A 22,774-nucleotide genomic window follows, 5' to 3' on the forward strand; every position below is an offset into this window, starting at 1 on the left:
AATTTTCATATCATTTTAAAATCCAATTATGAAATGTAATAACCCTTCAATTAGTTGTCAGCTTATCAGCATTTTACAGTGCACACGCGCGCCCACTATCATCCAAACCACAAGATAATAATGAAATCATTAATTTAACAGCCAAATCCAATATTAAATTCGGATGCCAGTTTCCCAAAAGAGGATATATTCGAAAAACCGCATTGCTAAACCCACCTCTATGATTAATCGACTTAACAACCAATTTTAATCAAGTCGATTTTTAACCGTATCACCTCGGGGTACAGTTCAAATTAGGTTAGAATAGGTTTTCAGTTCGAACTTTTAAAAATGGAATCGAGAGACGCGGGAAAAATGGGAAAACGGTGACAGGGCTGAGAGCCGTGATAGCGCTATGAAAGCGTGGTGGTAGGACAGGGCTGGCCCTTTTATTTTCTTTATTTAAGTAGGTAGCGGATTTTTTTTTACAAATCGTGAAAGCAGCCTTACCACTTTTTACAGAATATTTTAATAATTTAACCGTATACAAGGTACGGTAGGCTTAGGTCGTTGCGTTGCACGAAAACGCCTGCTGAGAGCAACCAGGCAAATGCTACAGAAAGATTTTTCCTACTAGTTAACTGAACTCTTTTAATTAGGTATTTATATAAATAAAGCACTCAGATGCAGGTAAAGGTTCATACAAATGTAAGTATATTGCTCTATCAGCAGCAACAAATAAAAATCTAATCAATCTTAATGATGTTGTTTAGCCGTAACTGCTCACATAATCTTGAATAAATAGTCGACTCTCATAGATGCTTAATATTCATAGATACTTAAATGCCAATAAAATCCATTTGGCCCAAATATTTTTTCTTTCTGGGAACTCTCACAACCCTAGCACCCAGGCTGTATCAGGCGCAGCGGTTGAGTGTAAAAATTAAAAAAGAAAGCGCACCATATTGGCCCCGCAAGTTCAATTAACCCCGCTGGTGTCACTCCGCCCGCTGGGATATAGCTCGTTCGTTTCACACTTCAATAATTCCTTCATTATTTTCAGAGCGGGGTGCGGTTCCGTTAGGCTTTTGTTTAATGAAATGGGAAAATCAAATCGACCAAAGATTTTTCGTTTTCAATCAAAATATTGCTGATTGAATATTAAACATTATTGTACCAGATCAAGTTATGCGTAAAGTAGATTTTTGGTAACGTTAAGATTTGAATCTTTTTAAAATAAACACAATCATGCTCTTTGTACCAAACATTTGCCCCCATCGGGATTCAAACCTCCAACGGTAACTTCCGTAGCGGAAGTTCCGTTCACCCTGCATCTTACCTATTAAGGCGATTGAAACTACTACCACTATAGTTCTTAGCCATGCGACTCACGAAGGCGAGTGAGCTTTACTTGTATAGGTATGTGGTACATGCACATAATATGTATAGGTACGATAGTGACGGTAGGGTAATGTCTATTACTTAGCGAGCCTCTACACATGTAAAGCTCACTCGCCTATTCGCGAATTGCAACAACTATATATTATTCAAAACGCTGATTTTCTGCTAACTACTTATTTTAAAAACATTAACGGATAAAACAATTGCCGCAACCCATCTCGTAAGATTTCTGAATCGCCTATCCCTTCTCTTGTACGCTACACCCACCCCACCTTGCCAAAATTTTAACACCCTTTGTCTTATTATTAATTTTTCACTATAGTAAAAATACTCCTCACTGTGTCTGGAAGAGATCGTTTCCTACCGACAAGACCGCATAAAAAAATTTTTTTTGATGAATTCAAAAAGTCTCTCCTAGCTCTATATTTTTGAACTCCTTTGCTTAAATGCAATGACATTGACAGTTTTGTGAGGAGTTGTCTCATCTCATGATTTTTTGTCACACTCACACGGAGTATCATACATAAATGCTAAAAAGAGAAGCAAAGTTAGTTTAGTTTCAGTCTGTCAGTCTGCCGTTCGCCGGGTGGTGTTTGCTAAACTTTTCAGACAATGTTTTTTTAGTTAAAATTCGCAAATGTAGTGCAATAATTTCAACAATATCTAAATCAATTTCATTTCAAAATTGTTTTTAAATACATACATGTGAGTTTTCCACATAGTTAATATGTTTCTTTAAAGTATTAAGTTTCGGATTGTTTAGCCGGTCGGCACTCACAAATCTTTAATTTCTTTGTACACCAGTTACTTCTGAAGTGCACGATGTCGAAAAAGGTAAAAGATAAAGTACAGAAGAAGAAAGCAGTTTCGGTAAGGGTCCAATTTATTTGAATCAAAACTTAGTCATTACACTTGTTTCCAATAAACTTTTTTCTAAATTGGTAACCTCACTATTCTTTTACTATAATTTCATACTATATTTCCAATAGAAAAGGAAGAGAATCATTAATTTCATCACATACAGTTATGTCCCACAAGATTCTTAACTATTTCATTAACCATTCAGTTTATGTGAACTACAATAAGTAGGTACTGGTTGCCATTTTAAGTTGAAATCTTGTTAGAATCAAATATTCTGTAATAAACATGATGAGCATGTTATAGATGTAAATAGAGTTATATTATATTATAATCTATATATTTTTAAGTATACAAGTCTTATGCACTTATTCACAAACAATGCTTGCTTAAGTGTAGCAGAAAATTGAATGCACAGCGTTGAATAGAGCTCCGTGATTGGTTCGTGTGTCACCCTGTGCATCCACGCGCACTGTGAGACCTCATACTAATGTTCGTGAATATGGGTGTTTTTTTTTTTTTTTTTTTTTTTTTTTTTTTTACTATCCAAGGCAGGTATTTGACCGCAATCGCACCTGGTGTTAAGTGAGATGCAGTCTAGGATGGTACATATCTGCCCTGTAAGTGCCTATTCACTCTCGCCTTGAAAACGCCCGGATAGTATAAATTGAATGTTTGAAGTCACATTCTAATGATAATAGCTCTCATTGTAGCACCCTCAGTCACACAAGATGATCTAATATATCTCCAAAAGTAATTAATCAACTAATAATCTCCATATTTGTTTCAGTTCGGAAAAATCTTCTTAATAGTTCTATCAATATTGGTTGCCCTTGCATCATACTATGCATACAAATGGTTAACAACTCCACCAGAACTTCCGCAAATTGATTATAGCCAGTGGTGGGGGCCATACGCAAATGATCAAGAAGATAATGAGGGTATTGCTATTGAACAATTTCGCATCGAATTCAATGATGATGTAAGTATAAACTTTTACTTTCATTTGCAAGTAGAAGAGATTGTTTGGTTGGACACATAAATCTTAATAAGTATTGGTTTGAATCGAAAAGTTCTTTATTGATTTACAGTACAGCTAATATTTAATATTCCTAATAAAAAGCAACCGTTCCAGGTCAGATAAATCTGATTAGAATAGTTTGGAATGCTTATACTCCTTATCTAGTCCAAATTATCACTCATTTTGAATTTCAAGCAGATAAAATGAAAAGTATTTATCTCAATACTGATATTAGTTTTTAAACTAAAAATAACGATGTACTCATACAGGCATAACCTACGATAATATCGGCAATTCACGCCATTGTATCAAGTGTGTTATTGTCTCGTCGCTAAAGCTGTGCACACATTAAATATGTATAATGTCTGTATGAAACTTCTGCGCTCTTTAATTACCTACTGTAATGAATTTGAAACTTGAAACTCTTACATGCACCGGATGATTTGATAATGCCAATCATCATTATCATCATCATCATCATCATTTCAGCCACAAGACGTCCACTGCTGAACATAGGCCTCCCCCATTGATTTCCACAATGGCCGGTTGGTGGCGGCCTGTATCCAGCGCCTTCCCGCTACCTTTATGAGGTCGTCGGTCCACCTTGCGGGTACCAATGCAAATACAAGAAAGATTAATAAAACTATGCTTATTCCTTATAGACACATGAACTTTTAAGCATTTCTGTAATTTTTTTGTTATAGAAATAGATTAACTATTCTATTTCAGTGTTAAGTCAATATTTTCATAATATTTCACCCTTGACCACCAGATGGTATACGACCTCCGTCAAAGACTACTTCATACACGACCGCTGGCAAAACCGCTCGAAGGCTCCGGCTTTACATACGGCATGAACACAGACTTCCTGACTCGGTTTTTGGACTTCTGGAAAAACAGCTACAGTTTCCAAGACCGGGAGAGGTATCTGAACAAGTACGATCATTACATGACAAAGATACAGGGGTTGAAGATACATTTTATGCATGTCAAGCCTAAGAAGGATGCGCAAAGTGCTATGGTGAGTGATTTGTTTGTACATATTTATTTTATTTTCACAAATGTTATGCATAAGTATGTTATATCATTATAAAATTACCAAATATAGCTTTTGGGAGATAGTGTACCAAACACTGGTTTAATTAATTGCAAAAGTGCGTCTACGCTCCATGAAGCAATTTCAAAATAGATTATATCGCAAATGTTACTTCATTAAGCTCTATTCCTAATTGAATCCCGCATATTACAAAAGTTTTGTGTGCTTCAACATTCTACGTTACTTTACTCTATCAGAAGGTTTACTGACTGAAAGTCCGAAGGTCACTGTAGAAATATATTCTTGATCTCGCAATGGGCATAGTGGGCTTACTCTATGCAATGTAGGGAATGACTGGCGAGCGCCACAGAATGCAACTCAATTAAAATACAATACATATTGCAAACTCACGAAATACAATGTGTCCCAACAATGTTGTTAAAGTAAAATGCACCTTAACTCGTCCGCAGACGTTGCCTCTACTCCTGCTGCACAGCTGGCCGGGCTCCTTCTGCGACTTCTACGGCGTTATCCCGGAGCTGATGAAGCCGCGGGACGACCGCGACTTCACGTTCGAAGTCATCGTGCCTAGCTTGCCGGGCGTCGGGTATTCTGATGTAAGTTTATAACAGGGTTCGAGGATATATATCAAGGGATATACAGGGTGTCCCGTAATGTAACGTCAAGCCGGAACTGGGTGTTGAGGCAAGTTATGCTGGTTATCAGAAAAATATAAAAAAAAATCTATATGTCATATTTTCAAAATAATGGGCATTTAAAAAAAATCTAAAATTTCTACTCCAGGTGACGGTCTTTTTACTCGTGTTGCCACAAATCTTCACTTTTTCCAAATTTTTTTTTTTTATGTAACCCTGAATAATGCTTCTCTAAATTGTTATTAAAATTACAAAACCAGCTGCTCCAGCTTGGATAAAAAAAATACATAATTCCCAAAAAAAATTTCAAAATAAAAATTTTGTCTAGTTTAAACTGACTGTACTGAAAAAAAAAGTACTACGCAAGTGTGGCATGTGACGTCATAATTTGGCGCATTTAGTAAGAATTCCAAAATGGTATAACACTTGGTAAATTCTTGCTGTAATTGTCGACAATTTTTGGTTTTTTGGAAATAATCCCGTTTTTAACTTTATCTACCTTGGTTAAAAATTATTATTCTAATGTGCCCAAAATTCAAGTTTTTGGCTTAAATGAGGTGGAGAAGCCATTTTAAAAGGTATGAGCGGGACGGAGAGGGCCATCTTACCAAGCAGGGATGTTATGGATATCTGTAACCGTAACCGAAACTATCGGATATCCGAAATAAAAAAATATCCATAACCGTAACCGAAACTGATTCAAAAGTTACGGATAGTTTCGGATAAAGGCGGAGTCTAAGGGTAAAATTATTCCAAACTGCAAAACTCTATGAAATCTGCAGTATACACGCCGCAGCAGCAATGCCGCGCTGCCGATTTCATAGAGTTTTGCAGTTTGCGGTCTGCGGCCCGTCTTGGAATTGTACCTTAAATCTTAATATTTGTTACCAACTTGTCTGGCATTCCCTGGCACCATCTAATATGCCAGCCTGTTTAACCTTTATCATACATAGGTGTCGTCTTAGTTGGTACATAAAGTAGCTATGTGGGTCACGCAGCATCTTGCTATTTGAATTATACCTACATTTTTGAAATTCTAATAATTCCGTAACCGAAATTATCCGAAACTTTCGGATAATCTGAAATGATTTCATATCCGTGACCGTAACCGAAACCGGTATAATATTATTGTAATATCCGTAACCGTATTCATAACCGAAACTTCATATCCTTATTATCCCTGTTACCAAGTACAAGTGCAGGCAGAGCAGGTAGTAACGGCGCGCACGCACGGGTGACTTTTGTCACAGTATGTCAACTACTAATTACTGTCATGGTGACAAAAGTTTCTGTGACTGACTGTACGGTAGTCAGTCACAGAAACTTGAATTTTGGGCACATTAGAATAATAATTTTTAAACAAGGTAGATAAAGTTAAAAACGGGATTATTTCCAAAAAACCAAAAATTGTCGACAATTACAGCAAGAATTTACCAAGTGTTATACCATTTTGGAATCCTTACTAAATGCGCCAAATTATGACGTCACATGCCACACTTGCGTAGTACTTTTTTTTTCAGTACAGTCAGTTTAAACTAGACAAAATTTTTATTTTGAAATTTTTTTTGGGAATTATGTATTTTTTTTTATCCAAGCTGGAGCAGCTGGTTTTGTAATTTTGATAACAATTTAGAGAAGCATTATTCAGGGTTACATAACAAAAAAAAAATTTGGAAAAAGTGAAGATTTGTGGCAACACGAGTAAAAAGACCGTCACCTGGAGTAGAAATTTTAGATTTTTTTTAAATGCCCATTATTTTGAAAATATGCCACATAGATTTTTTTTTATATTTTTCTGATAACCAGCACAACTTGCCTCAACACCCAGTTCCGGCTTGACGTTACATTACGGGACACCCTGTATATCAAGATATATATCGGATATATTACCCATTTACCTAACACCCTGTATATCAACTGTTAAAATTTGTTACTGTATTTGTACTTTTTGACATAAGATTTTTATTTTCTCAGTTGATTTTGCCGTATTTCAAAGATATTTTATATTTTTGTTTTATTTGTCTGATTTTAAGTTTTAAAAACATTAAAAACATGTTTATGTAACACATATGCAATAGTATTCATGAATAATACAATAAAATAATACTATGGCTTTCATACAAAATTGATATATATCAAAGTTGATATATATCGGATATATATCATAAATATCCGATATTTTGATATTTATAATAAATATCGGATATTTTCGAACCCTGGTTTATAATAATAGTGTGCTGAGCGTAGTGAGAATATCTAACTAATGGGTCATTTTCATTGGTTGTTCTGTTCAGCACTTATGGTGCGGGAGGTTTTTATAAAGCATGTCATTCAAGGACTCGTTCACTGAATTCAGGTCAACGTAAAATCGTTCATGATGCGAGAGATGATACTAGATTGACCTGATCGCAGGCCGCATCCATTTGGGGAAACATTTTTACCAGTCCATCGAGAATGACCATAATATGCGAGAAAACATTCATTGATCAGATGTTCCAGGCATTGAGAAAATTAAATTGGGATCGAATAGTAAAAATGGTTCTCTGAGCTCTCTCCGAACCTTATGGCGTTCTTCAGTGGTCTCCCGAACGTATACTGCGGGCCAGAATAACTATCCAAAATAAAATCATATACGACACTGATGTCTAAGCATCTCTACTCCCCATTTCTTACTGAGCTAGTCTAGCTGACTATAAAGTCCGTTCATATTAATTTCTAAAAGTAGGTATATTATCCAAAATGTAAATTTTTTGCACCGCCTTACTCTTTCTGAATGATCCGTGGTTGACTGGCAGAAAATGCCATCCGGCATTAAGTCCGCCACAGTGCATTGTATGTATGTATGTATTTGCTAAAAGTTTAAATAAATAAATTTCTTGATATACATGGTAGATATTTTTTTTATACCACGATTCTTTCTGATATCGCCAGGGGGCGTCCCGGCCAGGCTTCGGTCCAGTAGAAGTGGCTGGAGTCATCCACCAACTAATGCGTCGGTTAGGTCACTCGCAATACTACGTGCAGGGCGGCGGCGCGGGCCACGTGGTGGGCTCGGTGCTGGCCACGCTGTACCCGCGCGACGTGCTCGGCTTCCACACCAACTTCCCAGTGCTGCTGTACAGTCCACGAGCGTATCTTTATGTTTTGTTTGGTAAGTACTACTTCATCTTAGGCCAGATTTCTCGCTCTCTAGGCCAGACAGCCCCATCCTGGGCCACACTTCCCTGGACTAAACTGCTCCACCTGGGCTAGACTCCCTCCTGGGCTAGACTCCCTCCTGGGCCACACTTCCCTCCTGGGCTAGGCTCCCCCTCCTGGGCTAGACTACCCCTCCTGGGCTAGACTACCCCTCCTGGGCTAGACTACCCCTCCTCTTCTAGACTACCCATCTTGAGCTAGACTGCCCCTTCTGGGCTAGACTCCCCCATCTGAGCCAGACAGCCCCATCTTTGGCCACACTTCCCACTTTTGTGCTAGAGTCTCCCTCCTGGGTTACACTCCCCATCCTGGGCCAGACTGCCCCACGTCAGCGGTTCAAAAATGAGACCTATTACAACTGCACAAGGTGCCTTAGCGTGATCCATACTGATGCGTCGCCCGGGCCACTCGCAATACTACGTGCAGGGCGGCGGCGCGGGCCACGTGGTGGGCTCGGTGCTGGCCACGCTGTACCCGCGCGACGTGCTCGGCTTCCACACCAACTTCCCAGTGCTGCTGTACAGTCCACGAGCGTATCTTTATGTTTTGTTTGGTAAGTATTGTTCCCCCTAGGCCAGACTTCTCGCTCTCTAGGTCAGACAGCCCCATCCTGGGCTACACTTCCCTGGACTAAACTGCTCCTCCTGGGCTAGACTCCCTCTTGGGCCACACTTCCCCTCCTGGGCTAGGCTCCCCCTCCTGGGCTAGACTTCTCCTCCTGGGCTAGATTCCCCCTCCTGGGCTAGACTACCCCTCCTGAGCTAGACTACCCCTCCTCTGCTAGACTACCCCTCCTGGGCTAGACTACCCCTCCTGGGCTAGGCTCCCCCTCCTGGACTAGGCTCCCCTTCCTTGGCTAGACTCCCCCTCCTGGGCTAGACTCCTTCCTGAGCTACTCTCCCTCCTGGGCTAGACTACCCCTCCTGGGCTAGGCGCCCCCATCTGGGCCAGACAGCCCCATCTTAACTACACTTTCCACTTTTTGGCTAGAGTCCCTCTCCTGGGTTACACTCCCCATCCTGGACCAGATTGCCCCACATCAGAGGTTCAAAAATGAGACCTATTACAACTACACAAGGTACCATAGCATGACCCTTAATAATGCGTCGTCTGGGTCACTCGCAATACTACGTGCAGGGCGGCGGCGCGGGCCACGTGGTGGGCTCGGTGCTGGCCACGCTGTACCCGCGCGACGTGCTCGGCTTCCACACCAACTTCCCAGTGCTGCTGTACAGTCCACGAGCGTATCTTTATGTTTTGTTTGGTAAGTAATGTTCCTACCCTAGGACCCTTCACCGCATCCTGGGCCACACTGCCTCTTTTGGGCCAGACTCCTTCTGGACTAAGTGAAAGCTTGACTCCTTCTGGACTAAGTGACTCGAGCTGGAAACGTTAAATTTTCGAATAGGGTAAACCACCCAATCATTGGCACTCTACCAATTTATTGGCATGCTCCAGTTTATTAAGAAAATTAAGGTTTTTTGTAGCCAAACCATATATTTTTTAGTAGAAATTGTACAGTAATATCATTTATTACTCAACTGGCTACACACGTTTTTTATTTTTTCAAACATCGCGGCGCATCAACCATTTGTTTGACAAACCGCGACCTGTGCGAAAAAAACAATCGAAATATTCGTTTTTTACTAAGGTAAGAGCTATCATAATCTTTAAAAAAAATGCAAATCTATTTTGTTGTCCCTATACATAATCATTTTGTCTTATTATTGAATATATTAACTGCCTTTTTAAAACATTATTTTATAATTTAACCGCCAACTTTTAATTATTTGTGGTGTGCCAACATTTGGTATGCGTAAAATCTGTTTATCCATTTTATTGGCACACATGCCAATAAAAGGGTATTTAAAATAATTTGAATTTATTAAAAATTATATCTTGTTTGTCTCAAAATTGAGTTTAAATTGCATTTAAAATCTTTTTTAACGTTTTGGATACACCAATCCAAATGTTGGCCCACTGCCAATTATATATAATCCATTTATTGGCACGGGTGTCAAACATTGGTTAAAAAGGTGCCAATAAAAAATATTATCTTTTCAGCCACTTTCAAAGCCTTTCAAAGTCTTATTCCACTAATCCCCGTTGACAATCCCCGCCAACGGGGATTAGTGAACTTTTTGTTCATTAATTCCCGTTAACGCCAATGGAGTTTACGATGGGGATTAATGAACTAAAAAGTTAATTAATCCCCAGTACGTTCAAAATAAAATACTCATGTAAGAATCAGGTACCTTCTATTTATTACTGGATAAGAACTCACTTATAATTAAATTAAATTTAAGACTGATTACAATATTTAAAAAAATTAACACTTACCTGATTAACCAAAAGCACTATAGATATTGAATCGTTATTCCCCATTCATCATTTAAAAGAAGATGGAAACGATTACATACAAATTTGGGCCAAGATGTAACAAAATAAAAATGGTGTAAATTAATAGCTTTGTAATCAGGCTTAAATTTAATTTAATTTGATTATGAAAATATTCAATAAGTGAGTTCTTATCCAATAATAAATAGAAGGTACATGATTCATACATTAGTGTTTTATTTTAACGTAGTTTTCTGAATAAAGAAAAATAAAATAAACTAAAAAGTTCATTAATCCCCATTATAAGCTCCATTGGCGTTAGCGGGGATTAATGAATAAAAAGTTCACTAATCCCCGGGATTTTAGTGGAATAAGGCTTTGAAAGTGGTACCACGGCCTACTATACAATTCAGATTGAAACATCCTGATCATCGCTCTAAGCCCGGTCCGTTCACAATTTTAACTGACGAGGAAGAACAGCTTTTTGTTGACTGGATAAAATAAAAATCAGTAGCAAAAAGTATTTCCGAAGAGAAAAGAAGATTTTATAAAAGTGTTTATATGGAAAGTTTAAAACCATATTTAAATACTAGCTTTCCGCCCGCGGCTTCGCCCGCGTGGAATTTTGTCTGTCACAGAAAAACTTTATCGCGCGCGTCCCTGTTTCAAAAACCGAGATAAAAACTATCCTATGTTCTTTCCCGGGACTCAAACTATCTCTATGCCAAATTTCATCAAAATCGGTTGCGAGGTTTAAGCGGGAAAGCGTAACAGACAGACAGACAGACAGACAGACAGAGTTACTTTCGCATTTATAATATTAGTTTGGATAAGCGTTTGATCTGATATGGTATGTTCCTATACAAATAAATGTTACTTTTCTTATAACAAAGGATTTTATTTTGTTTATTTCTATCATGAATCTCTTTAAAACCTCTACATAAGACCTAGCAGCTATTTTTCAGTCTTGCGAGAACAGTGACAATAATAGGTAATAATCACTGCCAATAAAAGGTTTGGCTATGCCAACAACTGGTATTTTGAGGTATTTTTTTAAAAGGTACACTATATTGAATAAATGATTTAATTTATTAATGATAAGTACTTTATAATATTCTGCAAAGATTAAAAGACCAATATAAATGTTTTTTTCTTTGATAAAACATATTTTTACATGCACATTTTACCGGTTTTGTGAAGTAGCTGCTTAAAGTGCCAATAATTGGGTGGTTTACCCTAGTTCTAGTTTATTCTGTAACCTATTATTAGCACCATTTGAAAGAGCTCGTGAAGCACTTTCAGGATCAGTTCAGACCAATTTTTCGATATCTTGTATAGTTAAAGGTAGCCTTTCAAAGCGAGTGTCAGTGGCGCCGCGACAGAGCGACAAATAGATGTTCTTTGCAAATGTATGAAATTCTAGGGAACGTCATTCGAACGCAGCGAAACTGTCGCGGCTTTGGTGGCACTAAAGACCAAAGCTAAAGACGCTGCGTGAGTGACGCTTAGTTCGAAAGGCTACCCTTAGAAATAATCGAGTGAGATCACTTATCGTTGTAACCCTGTATAGCTTATTAAAAAAATTTAGATAGTGATTACAAAATCACCCTGTGTACCTATCACTTTTGTGTATGAATATTACAAAAACTAAATGACTTGTGACTTCCAGGTTCCCTCTGGCACCGATTGGCGGTAGACCCAGTGGTTGAGGCCAACCTCCTGTACCCGCTAAGCGATTTCGTGCCGTCCGCGCTTGAAGAATCCGGATTCCTGCACCTGCAGGCCACCAAGCCTGATACTATCGGTGAGCAAACAAGCCTTCTTCTCTTAATCTATTTATCTATCTATTTATTTATATTAACCGGCAGACAGTGGTGACTGAGTTTGTTGCGGCGCTTCTTCTCAGCACTTGCCAAATGTTGGTCTCGAAGCGCTGGTAGGGTAAAAAGATTATGAGACATGTAGAGGCTCCTTAAGAGCAAAATGACGATTTGTAAGAACTATTTATTAGTCCAAACAAATAAAGAAATTTTGACTTTGACTTTAGTCAATCGACTGAACGTGGTCGATTACTATGGGCCTCATAAGAAGGCTCAAGGTCACACAAAGAGCGATGGAGCGGGCTATGCTCGGAGTTTCCCTGCGTGATCGAATCAGAAAAGAGGAAATCCGCACGAGAACCAAAGTGACCGACATAGCTCGTAGAGACGATTATTGGGGCAGAAAAGTTTTCGAGTGGCGAACACGGGCTGGAAGACGTAGCGTGGGCAGGCCTCCTACTAGGTGGACCGACGATCTGGTAAGGTCGCGGGAGATGCGGGCAGCGCAGGACCGTTCATTGTGGAAAACCTTGGGGGAGGCCTTTGTCTAGCAGTGGACGTCATTCGGCTGAAACGAACGAACGACTTACTTTTTAGGAACTGTCAGAAAAGCGACATACTCGTAAATGTAGATTTTGTATGTATGATATAACTTCATCAACAAACAATTTATTAATTTCCAAAGATTACTACAATCGAATTTTACAGCCAATTGATTTTCTGAGCTAGAGAACGAAGTGTTTCTTTAAAGTTGTCTTAAAAATTTTTGGTTATTTGTGTTAACTATCAAATTTTTAAATTAACTCAAAGATAATCCATAACTCGAAAATGTAAGTTAAGCAAGCTTTAAATCTTTTCTCCAGGTGTCGCACTCACCGATTCTCCAGCTGGTCTGGCCGCGTACATCCTTGAGAAATACTCCACCTGGACCGACCGGTTGTATAAGAAGGAAGGCGACGGCCACCTTCAGGCATACCACCTAACCTATCTGCTGGATAACATTATGATATACTGGCTCACGCGCTGCATCACGCCGAGTATGCGGCTGTATGCTGAGGCCTTTAATAAGCGCAGCCTGGCTCTGAGGCTGGACGAGTGAGTACTAACTGAGCTTTAGTCTCTCGCGAAACCAACCTCCTCCCCTGGCTTAAGTCTCGCACGAGACCCCCTTGGCTTTAGTCTCGAAGAAGTCCCCCCACTACTGGCTTAAGTCTCGTGTAAGACCCCATACCTCTAGCTTGAGTCTCGTGCGAGACACCCCTGGCTCAAGTCTATTTGTTGGTGAGTTATAAGTAGGCTCGTACTAGCTGTAAGGCGACGGCCACCTCCCAGGCCTATGAGCTGACGTATCTGCTGGATAACATCATGATATACTGGCTCACGCGCTGCATCACGCCGAGTATGCGACTGTATGCTGAGGCCTTTAATAAGCGCAGCCTGGCTCTGAGGCTAGACGAGTGAGTACTAACTGGGCTTAAGTCTCTTGTGAAACTGACACCCTCCCCTGGCTTAAGTCTCGCACGAGACCCCCTTGGCTTTAGTCTCGAAGAAGTCCCCCCCACTACTGGCTTAAGTCTCGTGCAAGACCCCACACCTCTGGATAAGTCTCGTGCGAGACACCCATGGCTCAAGTCTATTTGTTGGTGAGTAGCTTACGATCTGACGTATCTGCTGGATAACATCATGATATACTGGCTCACGCGCTGCATCACGCCGAGTATGCGACTGTATGCTGAGGCCTTTAATAAGCGCAGCTTAGCGCTGAGACTGGACGAGTAAGTACTACCTGGGCTTAATTAAGTCTCTCGCGAAACCCACCCCCTCCCCTGGCTTAAGTCTCGCACGAGACTCCCTTGGCTATAGTCTCGAGGAAGTCCCCCCACTACTGGCTTAAGTCTCGTGCAAGACCCCACACCTCTGGTTTAAGTCTCTGAGACTGGACGAGTGAGTACTAAAAGACTTTCCCCCTATCAACTACTACTAGCTAGTGCCAGACCTCCCTTAGCGTAGCTTAAGTTTCACGTGAGACCTTGTCACCCTTCCCCATGGCTTAAGTCTCACGCGAGACCCTTCCCCATGGCTTAAGTCTCTCGCAAGTCCCCCTCCCCTGGCCTAATGCCAATTTTCATAATCAACCCCTAATTTTTAAGTGACCCCTATGGGGTAACAAATTACAGGAATTTAGTTGTCATAAGGGTCACTTAAAAATTAGGGATTGATGGTGAAAACGGGCATAAGTCTCCCTAGAGACCCTTGGCCAGTGTGGGGAGTGTAGGCAAAATCCTCTATTTGTCTATGGTAAATAAGAGAAGGTCATTCTCCTTTACCTAAAGAATTAAGATCGAAATTAAATAAATGTTAAATTAGTAAATTAATATTTTAAGATTGGTCGTATTTCGAAACAGAAGACTATGTATGGTTTCTGACAGTAGCATTTCTTCCTCCAGCATCCCGACAACAGTTCCCACCTGGGGCCTAAAGTTCAAGAACGAGCTGATGTTCCACCCAGACTCGGTACTGCACTGGAAGTATACCAACTACGTCCGCAGCACCATGGTGGACGGCGGCGGCCATTTTGGCGCGCTACAGTACCCGCAAATACTGGCGGATGATGTTTATGATGCAGTCACGGTGTTTAGGGAGAAAGAAGATGTTGTGACGTAAGTTATTTCTTTATTATATAGGTCTAAAGTCCGGTCGCCGAGTAGAGAATTTCGTACAATGACCTCGAGCCGTTCTTATCGCTCGTGCGTAATTTTATATTGCTATCGCGCTCACACACACTGCGGCCGCCCGTCGTACAGTCGCGACAACAATATAATAAGTAGTTGCAATGCTTTTTTATAATATTTTTTATAGCATTCTTCATATTTTTGTACAACTGTTTTGACTTATCATAATTTTATTTACTTTACAATAACAATCTTTGTCCTACTGCCTAATTGGTCAATGTTATTTCAACTGATAAACTATCAGGGAACAAATACTTTGTGCTCCTTTATCAATGTGTGAAAGCTGAAGTTATTTTATTTACCTAACACAATTTACTTAGGGAACAAAGAAACTAAAGTAAACTAATTATGATGTATTTTTACATTCTCAGAAATAGGTATTGGTGTCACCCTGTCTGTCTTTGTACAGAATACCTAAGTCTCATAACTTTGCATCTTTTTTTATAGATCAGAACCGGTTCAAGAGAGGTCAGTTTATGACTTCACAGTCAAAGATCTCCAAGGGCGAGAGGTCCACCTGGACAAGTACAAAGGATACGTCCTTCTGATCGTCAACGTGGCGTCCCAGTGCGGCCTCACAGACAAAAACTACAAGCAACTGAATGAACTGCACGAACAATACGAATCCAGAGGCCTACGTATACTGGCCTTCCCCTGCAACCAGTTCGGAGGCCAGGAACCAGGGACCCACAATGATATCTTCAAATTCGCAGCGAACAGAGGCGTCAAATTCGACCTATTTGAAAAAATCGACGTGAACGGTGACAATGCGCACCCTCTATGGAAATTCCTTAAGACAGTTCAGAGCGGGACTATGGGAGACTTCATCAAATGGAACTTCTCCAAGTTCATTGTGAACAAGATTGGGGTGCCGGTAGCGAGGTTCGGACCGAATACGGACCCGGTGGAATTGGTGCCGTATTTGGAAAAGGAGTTATGATACTCGGTCGTGTACTTTGCAGTTCATGGTAGATACTTTTTAGTGGGGCCAGATAACCAGCCGATTGGCGAGTCAGGCTAAGAACTCAAGGCACGATTTGCACCCGCGACCGCCGCGGTTGTGGAATGAGGGCTATCGTTTTTATACTTAACAGTTGGCACCCCTGGCGATTGACAGGACCTTACTCTACAGTAGCGCCATCTTCATGAGTGCAAATGCGATAGTCCTCCTACCACTTTCGCGCTCACCTGTTGGTGCCACTGTCTTCGCTACTAGCAAGTGACAGGACCTTACTCTACAGTGGCGCTAACTGGTGAGCGCTAAAATGATAGCCCTCATTGATCGCAGAGCGTGCGGGCGCAAACCGTAGAGGCTGCGGTTACCGCGGCCCGCGCGATTCTACTAAAGCCCGGTCTCCGAGCACGTAGAATTTTGTTCAATGACCCCAAGCTACCCATCGTTATCGCTCGCGAGTAATTATGTTGCTGTCGCGCTCGCACATTCACTGCGGGCGCCCGTCGCACAGTCGCGACAGCAATTAAATTACGCGCGAGCGATAAAGATGCAGGTAGCTTGGGGTCATTGGACAAAATTCTACGTACTCGGCGACCAGACTATAGTCGCCCGCCGGTGCCGCGGGACCCGCATACAACCGCGCTCGCTGCGGGCGCAAACCGCGTCGTGAGTCGTGCATTATTTTTTACATGAGTATCTGCATTCTACATAAGCTGTATAATTTTAAAATAAATCATCGATGTCAGATAATTGGTTGAATAATTATTGTCATTATTGATTTGAAATAAGTGTATTAATAGTATTTTGAAATAAGTCGATCTGGAAAATAATAATGTTTAGGAAATATTCAAATATTGGGTATTATTATACAAAATCTTGATGGGTACTTACACTAAGTTAGTACGTAAGTTGTAGAATACGAAATACTTGTGAGTCAATAATTTGGTAATTCCAGCTCAAAAATATATTAGATTGTAAGTTTTAACCATGAATCAAATGTGATAATCTTTGCTAAAGAAACATGGATAATGTGAATTTTACAAATGCATTTATTTGTTAGCGAAGTAAGTTTAATTTGGGAATAAAGTTTTTTTTTACTAATCTATTGAAAGTTTCTATTTTATGAACTACCTTGACTTTCTTCCCTAGTCTTTTCTCAAGTGAAAACCAATTTTAGATAGTAATACTATAGTGAGATATAATAAAAAAAAGATTAAATAGAAGTATCAGTAAAATACGAAATACATAGACCCTAAATCCTACTAATATTATAAATGCGAAAGTTTGGATGTCTGGATGTTTGTTACTCTTTCACGTAAAAACTACTGAACATATTTTGATGAAACTTTACAGTATTATTGTTTATAACCCAGAACAACATATAGGCTATATAATTTATAACGATCTGTGACAAACTAAATTTCACGCGGGTGACGCCGCGGGCAACAGCTAGTACAGCAATAAAATGTTATGCATCTTTTCAAATAATTTATTCAAGAACACTGAAGTTTCTAAACAGTTTGCCTTCCAAGTCGAAGTTTCGAGAACTCTTGTATGGTGTTCCTTGAACTTGTCTCGCTCCATTGAAGCTCGGGTATAGCAGCTATCATCTGAATAGTTCAAAAGGAAATTTTATTTCGCAATTCTGCTACGCGAAACGATGTGAATGCAGCTTTATAATACGCTTAAAATTTAAAACGACCCACATATCTATTTTTTTATCCACAACGAGGAAGCTCTTGGCCTGCATCTCACCTGATGGTAAGTGATGATCAGGCCGAAGGTGGAAACGAACTTCACCCGGAATCCTCAACCTTGGAGGAACTGGCTATCTTACCTCTAACTGCCGGAACAACAATGCTGTTAACATTGTTGTTATGGCGCCAGACTTAGGTAAGACGATGGTAGCTAGCCAGGCGGACTTAGATCAAACCCTACCACCAACCAAACCGAACAGAAAAATCTGCATCCACTGGGAATCGAACCCGGGACCTCTGCGTCTGAAGCAGGTGGTCTTACCACTAGACCACAGAGGCGGTAAAATCTCGATTAAAAATAAATCATAGATTTGGGCCTGTGAATATTTTAACTAATTTTGGCATTGAAATACCAAGATATCTACTTTTCAACATTCTAAAATACTTATCTACCTACTAAACTACTATCAAAATTATTTAATCAATTTTACTCACCAATTCTAATGACTCCCAAAAACTATTCATATGGGTAGATAAATAAATAATACATGTAATTATGTCGATATTTTTTATTATAAACTGTGAATACTTACCATAAGATCCAATATTATAAAGTAATGTTTCAAATAAACTGCACCTCCAGAACCATTAGTAGTTAAATACACTTTTAAAATAATGCTGAATTAAACAACTGTTCAAGTAATACTAAAACATGAGTGTAAAAAATTTACATAGTTATCAAATTAATAAGTTTTTGAGATAAGTACTTTTATATAGCTACAATGAAATAAATGATCATACATAAATACAGTTATTACATACAATACACTAATGTACTTAAATAAAAATGCAACTTTACAATGATCAACTAGGAAATACAATTTACTTCAAATATTACTATTTCAAAGTACCTTAGCAGTGTGATCTCAACTTATTTTAATAATTTTCCCAATATAACAATGCTATCCAGAGCTTTGTAAATCATTCCGTTTTTAGAAATCAGAATTATGATTTTCCAAATACGTCCTTCAAAGGACGAAGTTCAGAATTTTGGAAATGAAAATAGTAATAAATTCACATCACACCAACTTCCAACCAACTATTATTTGTCTAGGGAATATCTTGGATAACCTCGGCAAGCTGCTCCCTCGTAAACATGTGGAACAATTCTCCAGGAGTCATGGTCACCACCTCTACATTGTTAGCAGACAGTTTCTCTTCCATCACCTGTTTTAGGATAGTCAGAGCCGACTTGATCGCTTCTTTCAGAGTCATCGACTTGTGGTAGACCTCCTGAAATTTGTTGGAAAGTTTATTAAAATCTTGTAAATAACCACAACAGACTTGACAAGGGGTAAGACTTTTAAGAACAAAATTGAGTCTTTCTTCATATAAGGTATTTTGTCTACTACTCATAACTAGGACAATCAGCAATAAAGAGGTATTTCTTTTAAAGAATAGCAATCTGTGATTCCAAAATTTAAAGAAGTCAAATCTAAAACTTTACTAAAATCACTAAATATCAGAATTTTGATGCAATACAAGAAGGTTTGTCTAATCATTGGCGACAGGTTTCTTGTGCTGCTTCTTCTCAGCACTGGCTCGTTTATTGTCCCTAAGCAGTGGTAAGGTTAAATAATACTGGGACTTATAAAAGTGCTTTTTTAAAGTCTATTTGCATAAAATAAAGAACTTTTATTATTATTATTATTATAGTTTTATAAATCCACAGTTATTACAGTTTTATTTAAAATTAATTAAGTATTTCTCTTAATTGTGGCCCCACTTGGGTAAAAGCCTCCTCCATCATTTTGATGGAGGGTGGTGGTCATAGCTGGGCACCGTTAATCAAATAGTTAACTTCGTTAATCGTTAAACCGTTAATAAAAAAATTAACTTCGTTAAACGTTAAAACGTTACATTTCGCAAGATTTAACGCAAGTTAACGTTAATCGTTAATCCGTTAACACATTATAATAAAACGAAAAAAATAATTGTATGCAAGGTTCAAATAATTTCGAAAGCTTATATCGCGCGTGGAATTTATTCCTCTTTTATGTTTGCGCTCTACAAGCTTTCGAAATTATTTGAACCTTGCATAAGTACAATTATTTTTAGGGTTCCGTAGTCCTGACAAGGAACTGACTGTAATTTTGTGGAGATATTATATGCATAATTATTAATCACGCCGACAAAACGGAAAAGTAAAATTTTGAAAAAAAAAATTTTTTTTAGGTTAGGTTAGCTTCCCTACATGTAAAGTGGGGATGATTTTTTTTTCATCTTCTACCCCATCGTGGGGTATCGTTGGATAGGTCTTTTAAAATGGCTTAGAGGTTTCTAAGACTATTTTTCGATTTAGATATCCATTAGCAAAATGTTAAAGTTTAAAGTGAAAATTTTTGTTCGAGTAGGGGCCCCCCCCCCCCCCCCTCTAAAAACTAAACTGTTGGTTTGAATTTTTTTAAAAAATCATGATATAGTGTTCTTTATGAACTTTCAAGGTAAACTATAGCGGTTAGGATAGATCACTTGGTTTAAGAGTAATAGTCGTTTTACTCATCTTCTATATATATAAAAATGAAACCCGTTTCGCGTTGTCACGGCATCACGTGTGAACGGCTGAACCGATTTCGATAATTCTTTTTTTTAAATGTTTGTGGAAGTCCAAGGATGGTTCTTACGGAAAAAAATATTAAGAAAATCTCTACGCTAAGGCGGTACGAAGTTCGCCGGGTCAGCTAGTGTATTATAAAATTTAATACATAATAAAAATTCCCAAGAAGAAAATATTAAAAGTGACTTTAGATGAAGTAATTGCTTGCTCCTGAAATATACATATTGTGGTAACGACGGATAACTACGGAACCCTACACTGCGCGTGGAACGACACACACAATTTTTTTTTTCGTTTTAGTACAACTGCATTTCAGAATAAAAGCTTGTTTTTAAAAAAGTTTTTTAATTATTATAATTTTATTTTACACTTTTTAGTAGTATCTCAATCTCAGAGCCTTGGTTCAATTACAATATAATTTAGCACCAAAGTGCTCGAAAAGTCAAATCCAGCAAACCCAAACTCGATAAGTTTCCACCGTTTCGTTTAGGAATTCCTATGGCCACCTCCTGACTCCATCATCAGGACCCTGGACATCATCTAGTACTAAAGTGCTCGAAAAGACAAATCCAACGAACCCAAATTCGATGCGATGCCGCCGTTTCATTTAGGAGTTCCTTTGGCCACCTCATGACTCCATCATCAGACCAGCTCAATGGTACCATAACATTGCATTGTCATTGTACTTATATAAGTATACCAAATTTCAGCTCAATCGGTTGAGGAAAACTGGTCTTAAATTCAGTTGCAAGTGTCCCACACATACTAACAAATGTGTCGTTCGTTAGTGATCGGGTGGAAGCCCGAACGTACTTGTCAGAACGCGTTTTTCTAGCGTTTTTCAGCGTGCCTGCTGTATCTTTTTGGTAAATAGTAGGTACTGGATTAACGATTAAGGGACTTAGGATAATTTAACGGAAGTTAACGAGTCCGTTAACATTTTTTAAAGTTAACTTAAAAGTTAATCCGTTAATAGAAATGTTAACTTCGTTAATTAACGATTAACGGATTAACGAGTTAATGCCCAGCTATGGTGGTGGTCTACTTCCCCCACGAATAAATAAAGAACTTATTGATTTGTAAACATTACCTTAAGACTTTGCTGAGCTCCCTCACTGCCAGAGCCAATAGCTTTGGCGTCATACTGGACAAATGTGCCACTGGGGTCCATGTGGAATAGTTGGGGACCCTTCTCATCAATGCCTGTTAAATTAAACATTACAGTTTTATGAGTCTCCTTGGAGCTTGTGATAAGGATGGAAAAGCATTGGAAAACAGATATTCTTGAAAATATTTCTTGTCTTCTATACTATTCTTCTGTTTGATTTTTATGAGTCTAAAATGCTAAGCTCATGTTTAGCTCTAAGTCACGATTAACATCCAATGCACTACATGATGCAATGAATAATCAATGAGATGTAAAAACTTGAAGAATCTATAAAATATTAATAGTGACAATATTATAACAATTGAAAAGTATAATAATAGTATAATTGGCCTTATGTACTGTGAAGTGCATATCTACAAACCTGCAAACATAACAGCTACACCAAAAGGTCTGGACATAGCGGTGCCACTGTCATCGTCACTGTCGCCGAACTGTATCGCCAGGTTGGACACCGCCTGCGCACACGACTCAACGCTCATGCGCTCGTTGTACACAAACCAGTGGTTCTGACACTCCACACGGGCGCGTTCCACTAGTGTTCTAGAAACAATGTTCAAGGATTTGTAAATTATTTTAAAAAATCTTAAGTTATGTTTGCACCTACACTACATACAAAATATTAGCATTAACTTTTTTGTGGGATTCTCATGCTCATACAAGCTTGTATCCCACAATCAGGATTTTTGGAGAAATCAGGTTGATAGAAGCTTGGATTTTACTAATATAATCAACATACCTTGAATCAGCCATCAGGCCCGATACAGCGCAGGCGATGTGGCGGTCTACTTCCACAATCTTTTCAATGGTAGTAGGCTCCATCAGAGGAGACGTTATCCTTTTTTCGACCGCTAAAACGACGCCTTCCGATGTACATATCCCAATGGCTGTCGACCCCAGTTTGATGGCCTCGATGGCATATTCCACCTGGAACAGCCTGCCTTCGGGGCTGAACGTGTTCACCCCACGATCGTACTCGGAGCGGGTCAGAAACATCTGAAGAAAAAAGCCAGTTATCAGTAAAAATACACCGGCCGTGCAGGTTATGCCACAATGACAAAGCGAATTGAGAACCACTATTTAGACAATTAGATTGCATTTGTTAAGATTTCTTGTATACGTACGTTTACGGTTTAAATTTAATTTTAAAATTGATAGCAAATTATCACGAAATTGTAATTTTTAACAATATTCACGACCGCTGACTTTTTTTTTTTTTTTTTTTTTTTTTTTANATAAACATAAATATACTACACTCCACTACTTAACTGATCTCTATTTACTAGATAATTTATAAAAATC

The 22,774-nt window shown here is 38.9% G+C and overlaps 2 protein-coding genes across 2 annotated transcripts; one reads left to right on the forward strand and one right to left on the reverse strand.

Moving 5' to 3' along the window:
• The first annotated feature begins 1,918 nt into the window (after positions 1–1,918).
• On the forward strand, positions 1,919–16,121 carry Jheh-lp3 (juvenile hormone epoxide hydrolase-like protein 3). The gene is made up of 12 exons (XM_028303011.1): positions 1,919–2,085; positions 2,185–2,250; positions 3,029–3,220; positions 4,032–4,280; positions 4,766–4,912; positions 7,883–8,102; positions 9,249–9,413; positions 12,156–12,290; positions 13,170–13,401; positions 13,614–13,763; positions 14,754–14,966; positions 15,486–16,121. The coding sequence occupies exons 2-12, from the start codon at positions 2,203–2,205 to the stop codon at positions 15,976–15,978; spliced, it is 2,244 nt and encodes a 747-aa protein (XP_028158812.1). The 5' UTR covers positions 1,919–2,085; positions 2,185–2,202; the 3' UTR covers positions 15,979–16,121.
• A 2,123-nt stretch (positions 16,122–18,244) lies between these two features.
• Positions 18,245–22,680, reverse strand: Prosalpha5 (proteasome alpha5 subunit). Its single transcript, XM_028302934.1, has 5 exons — positions 22,597–22,680; positions 22,212–22,468; positions 21,837–22,015; positions 21,398–21,510; positions 18,245–18,983 (listed from the first exon to the last, which is right to left on the reverse strand). The coding sequence occupies exons 2-5, from the start codon at positions 22,466–22,468 to the stop codon at positions 18,801–18,803; spliced, it is 732 nt and encodes a 243-aa protein (XP_028158735.1). The 5' UTR covers positions 22,597–22,680; the 3' UTR covers positions 18,245–18,800.
• Positions 22,681–22,774: the final 94 nt, after the last annotated feature.

The sequence above is a fragment of the Ostrinia furnacalis genome, unplaced genomic scaffold (assembly GCF_004193835.3).
Source record: "Ostrinia furnacalis isolate ACB-3 unplaced genomic scaffold, ASM419383v2 OfSCF1172, whole genome shotgun sequence".
Lineage (NCBI taxonomy): Eukaryota > Metazoa > Arthropoda > Insecta > Lepidoptera > Crambidae > Ostrinia > Ostrinia furnacalis.

Bases quoted from the DNA above. Each gene is read 5' to 3' on its own strand.
- Jheh-lp3 (XM_028303011.1), top strand. From the start codon at position 2,203: ATGTCGAAAAAGGTAAAAGATAAAGTACAGAAGAAGAAAGCAGTTTCG. The intron at 4,913-7,882 runs GTAAGTTTATAA...TGATATCGCCAG, and splicing joins CGGGCGTCGGGTATTCTGAT to GGGGCGTCCCGGCCAGGCTT. The intron at 14,967-15,485 runs GTAAGTTATTTC...CTTTTTTTATAG, and splicing joins GAGAAAGAAGATGTTGTGAC to ATCAGAACCGGTTCAAGAGA.
- Prosalpha5 (XM_028302934.1), bottom strand. From the start codon at position 22,468: ATGTTTCTGACCCGCTCCGAGTACGATCGTGGGGTGAACACGTTCAGC. The intron at 22,016-22,211 runs GTATGTTGATTA...CATTGTTTCTAG, and splicing joins GGCCTGATGGCTGATTCAAG to AACACTAGTGGAACGCGCCC. The intron at 21,511-21,836 runs GTTTGTAGATAT...TTAATTTAACAG, and splicing joins TGTAGCTGTTATGTTTGCAG to GCATTGATGAGAAGGGTCCC.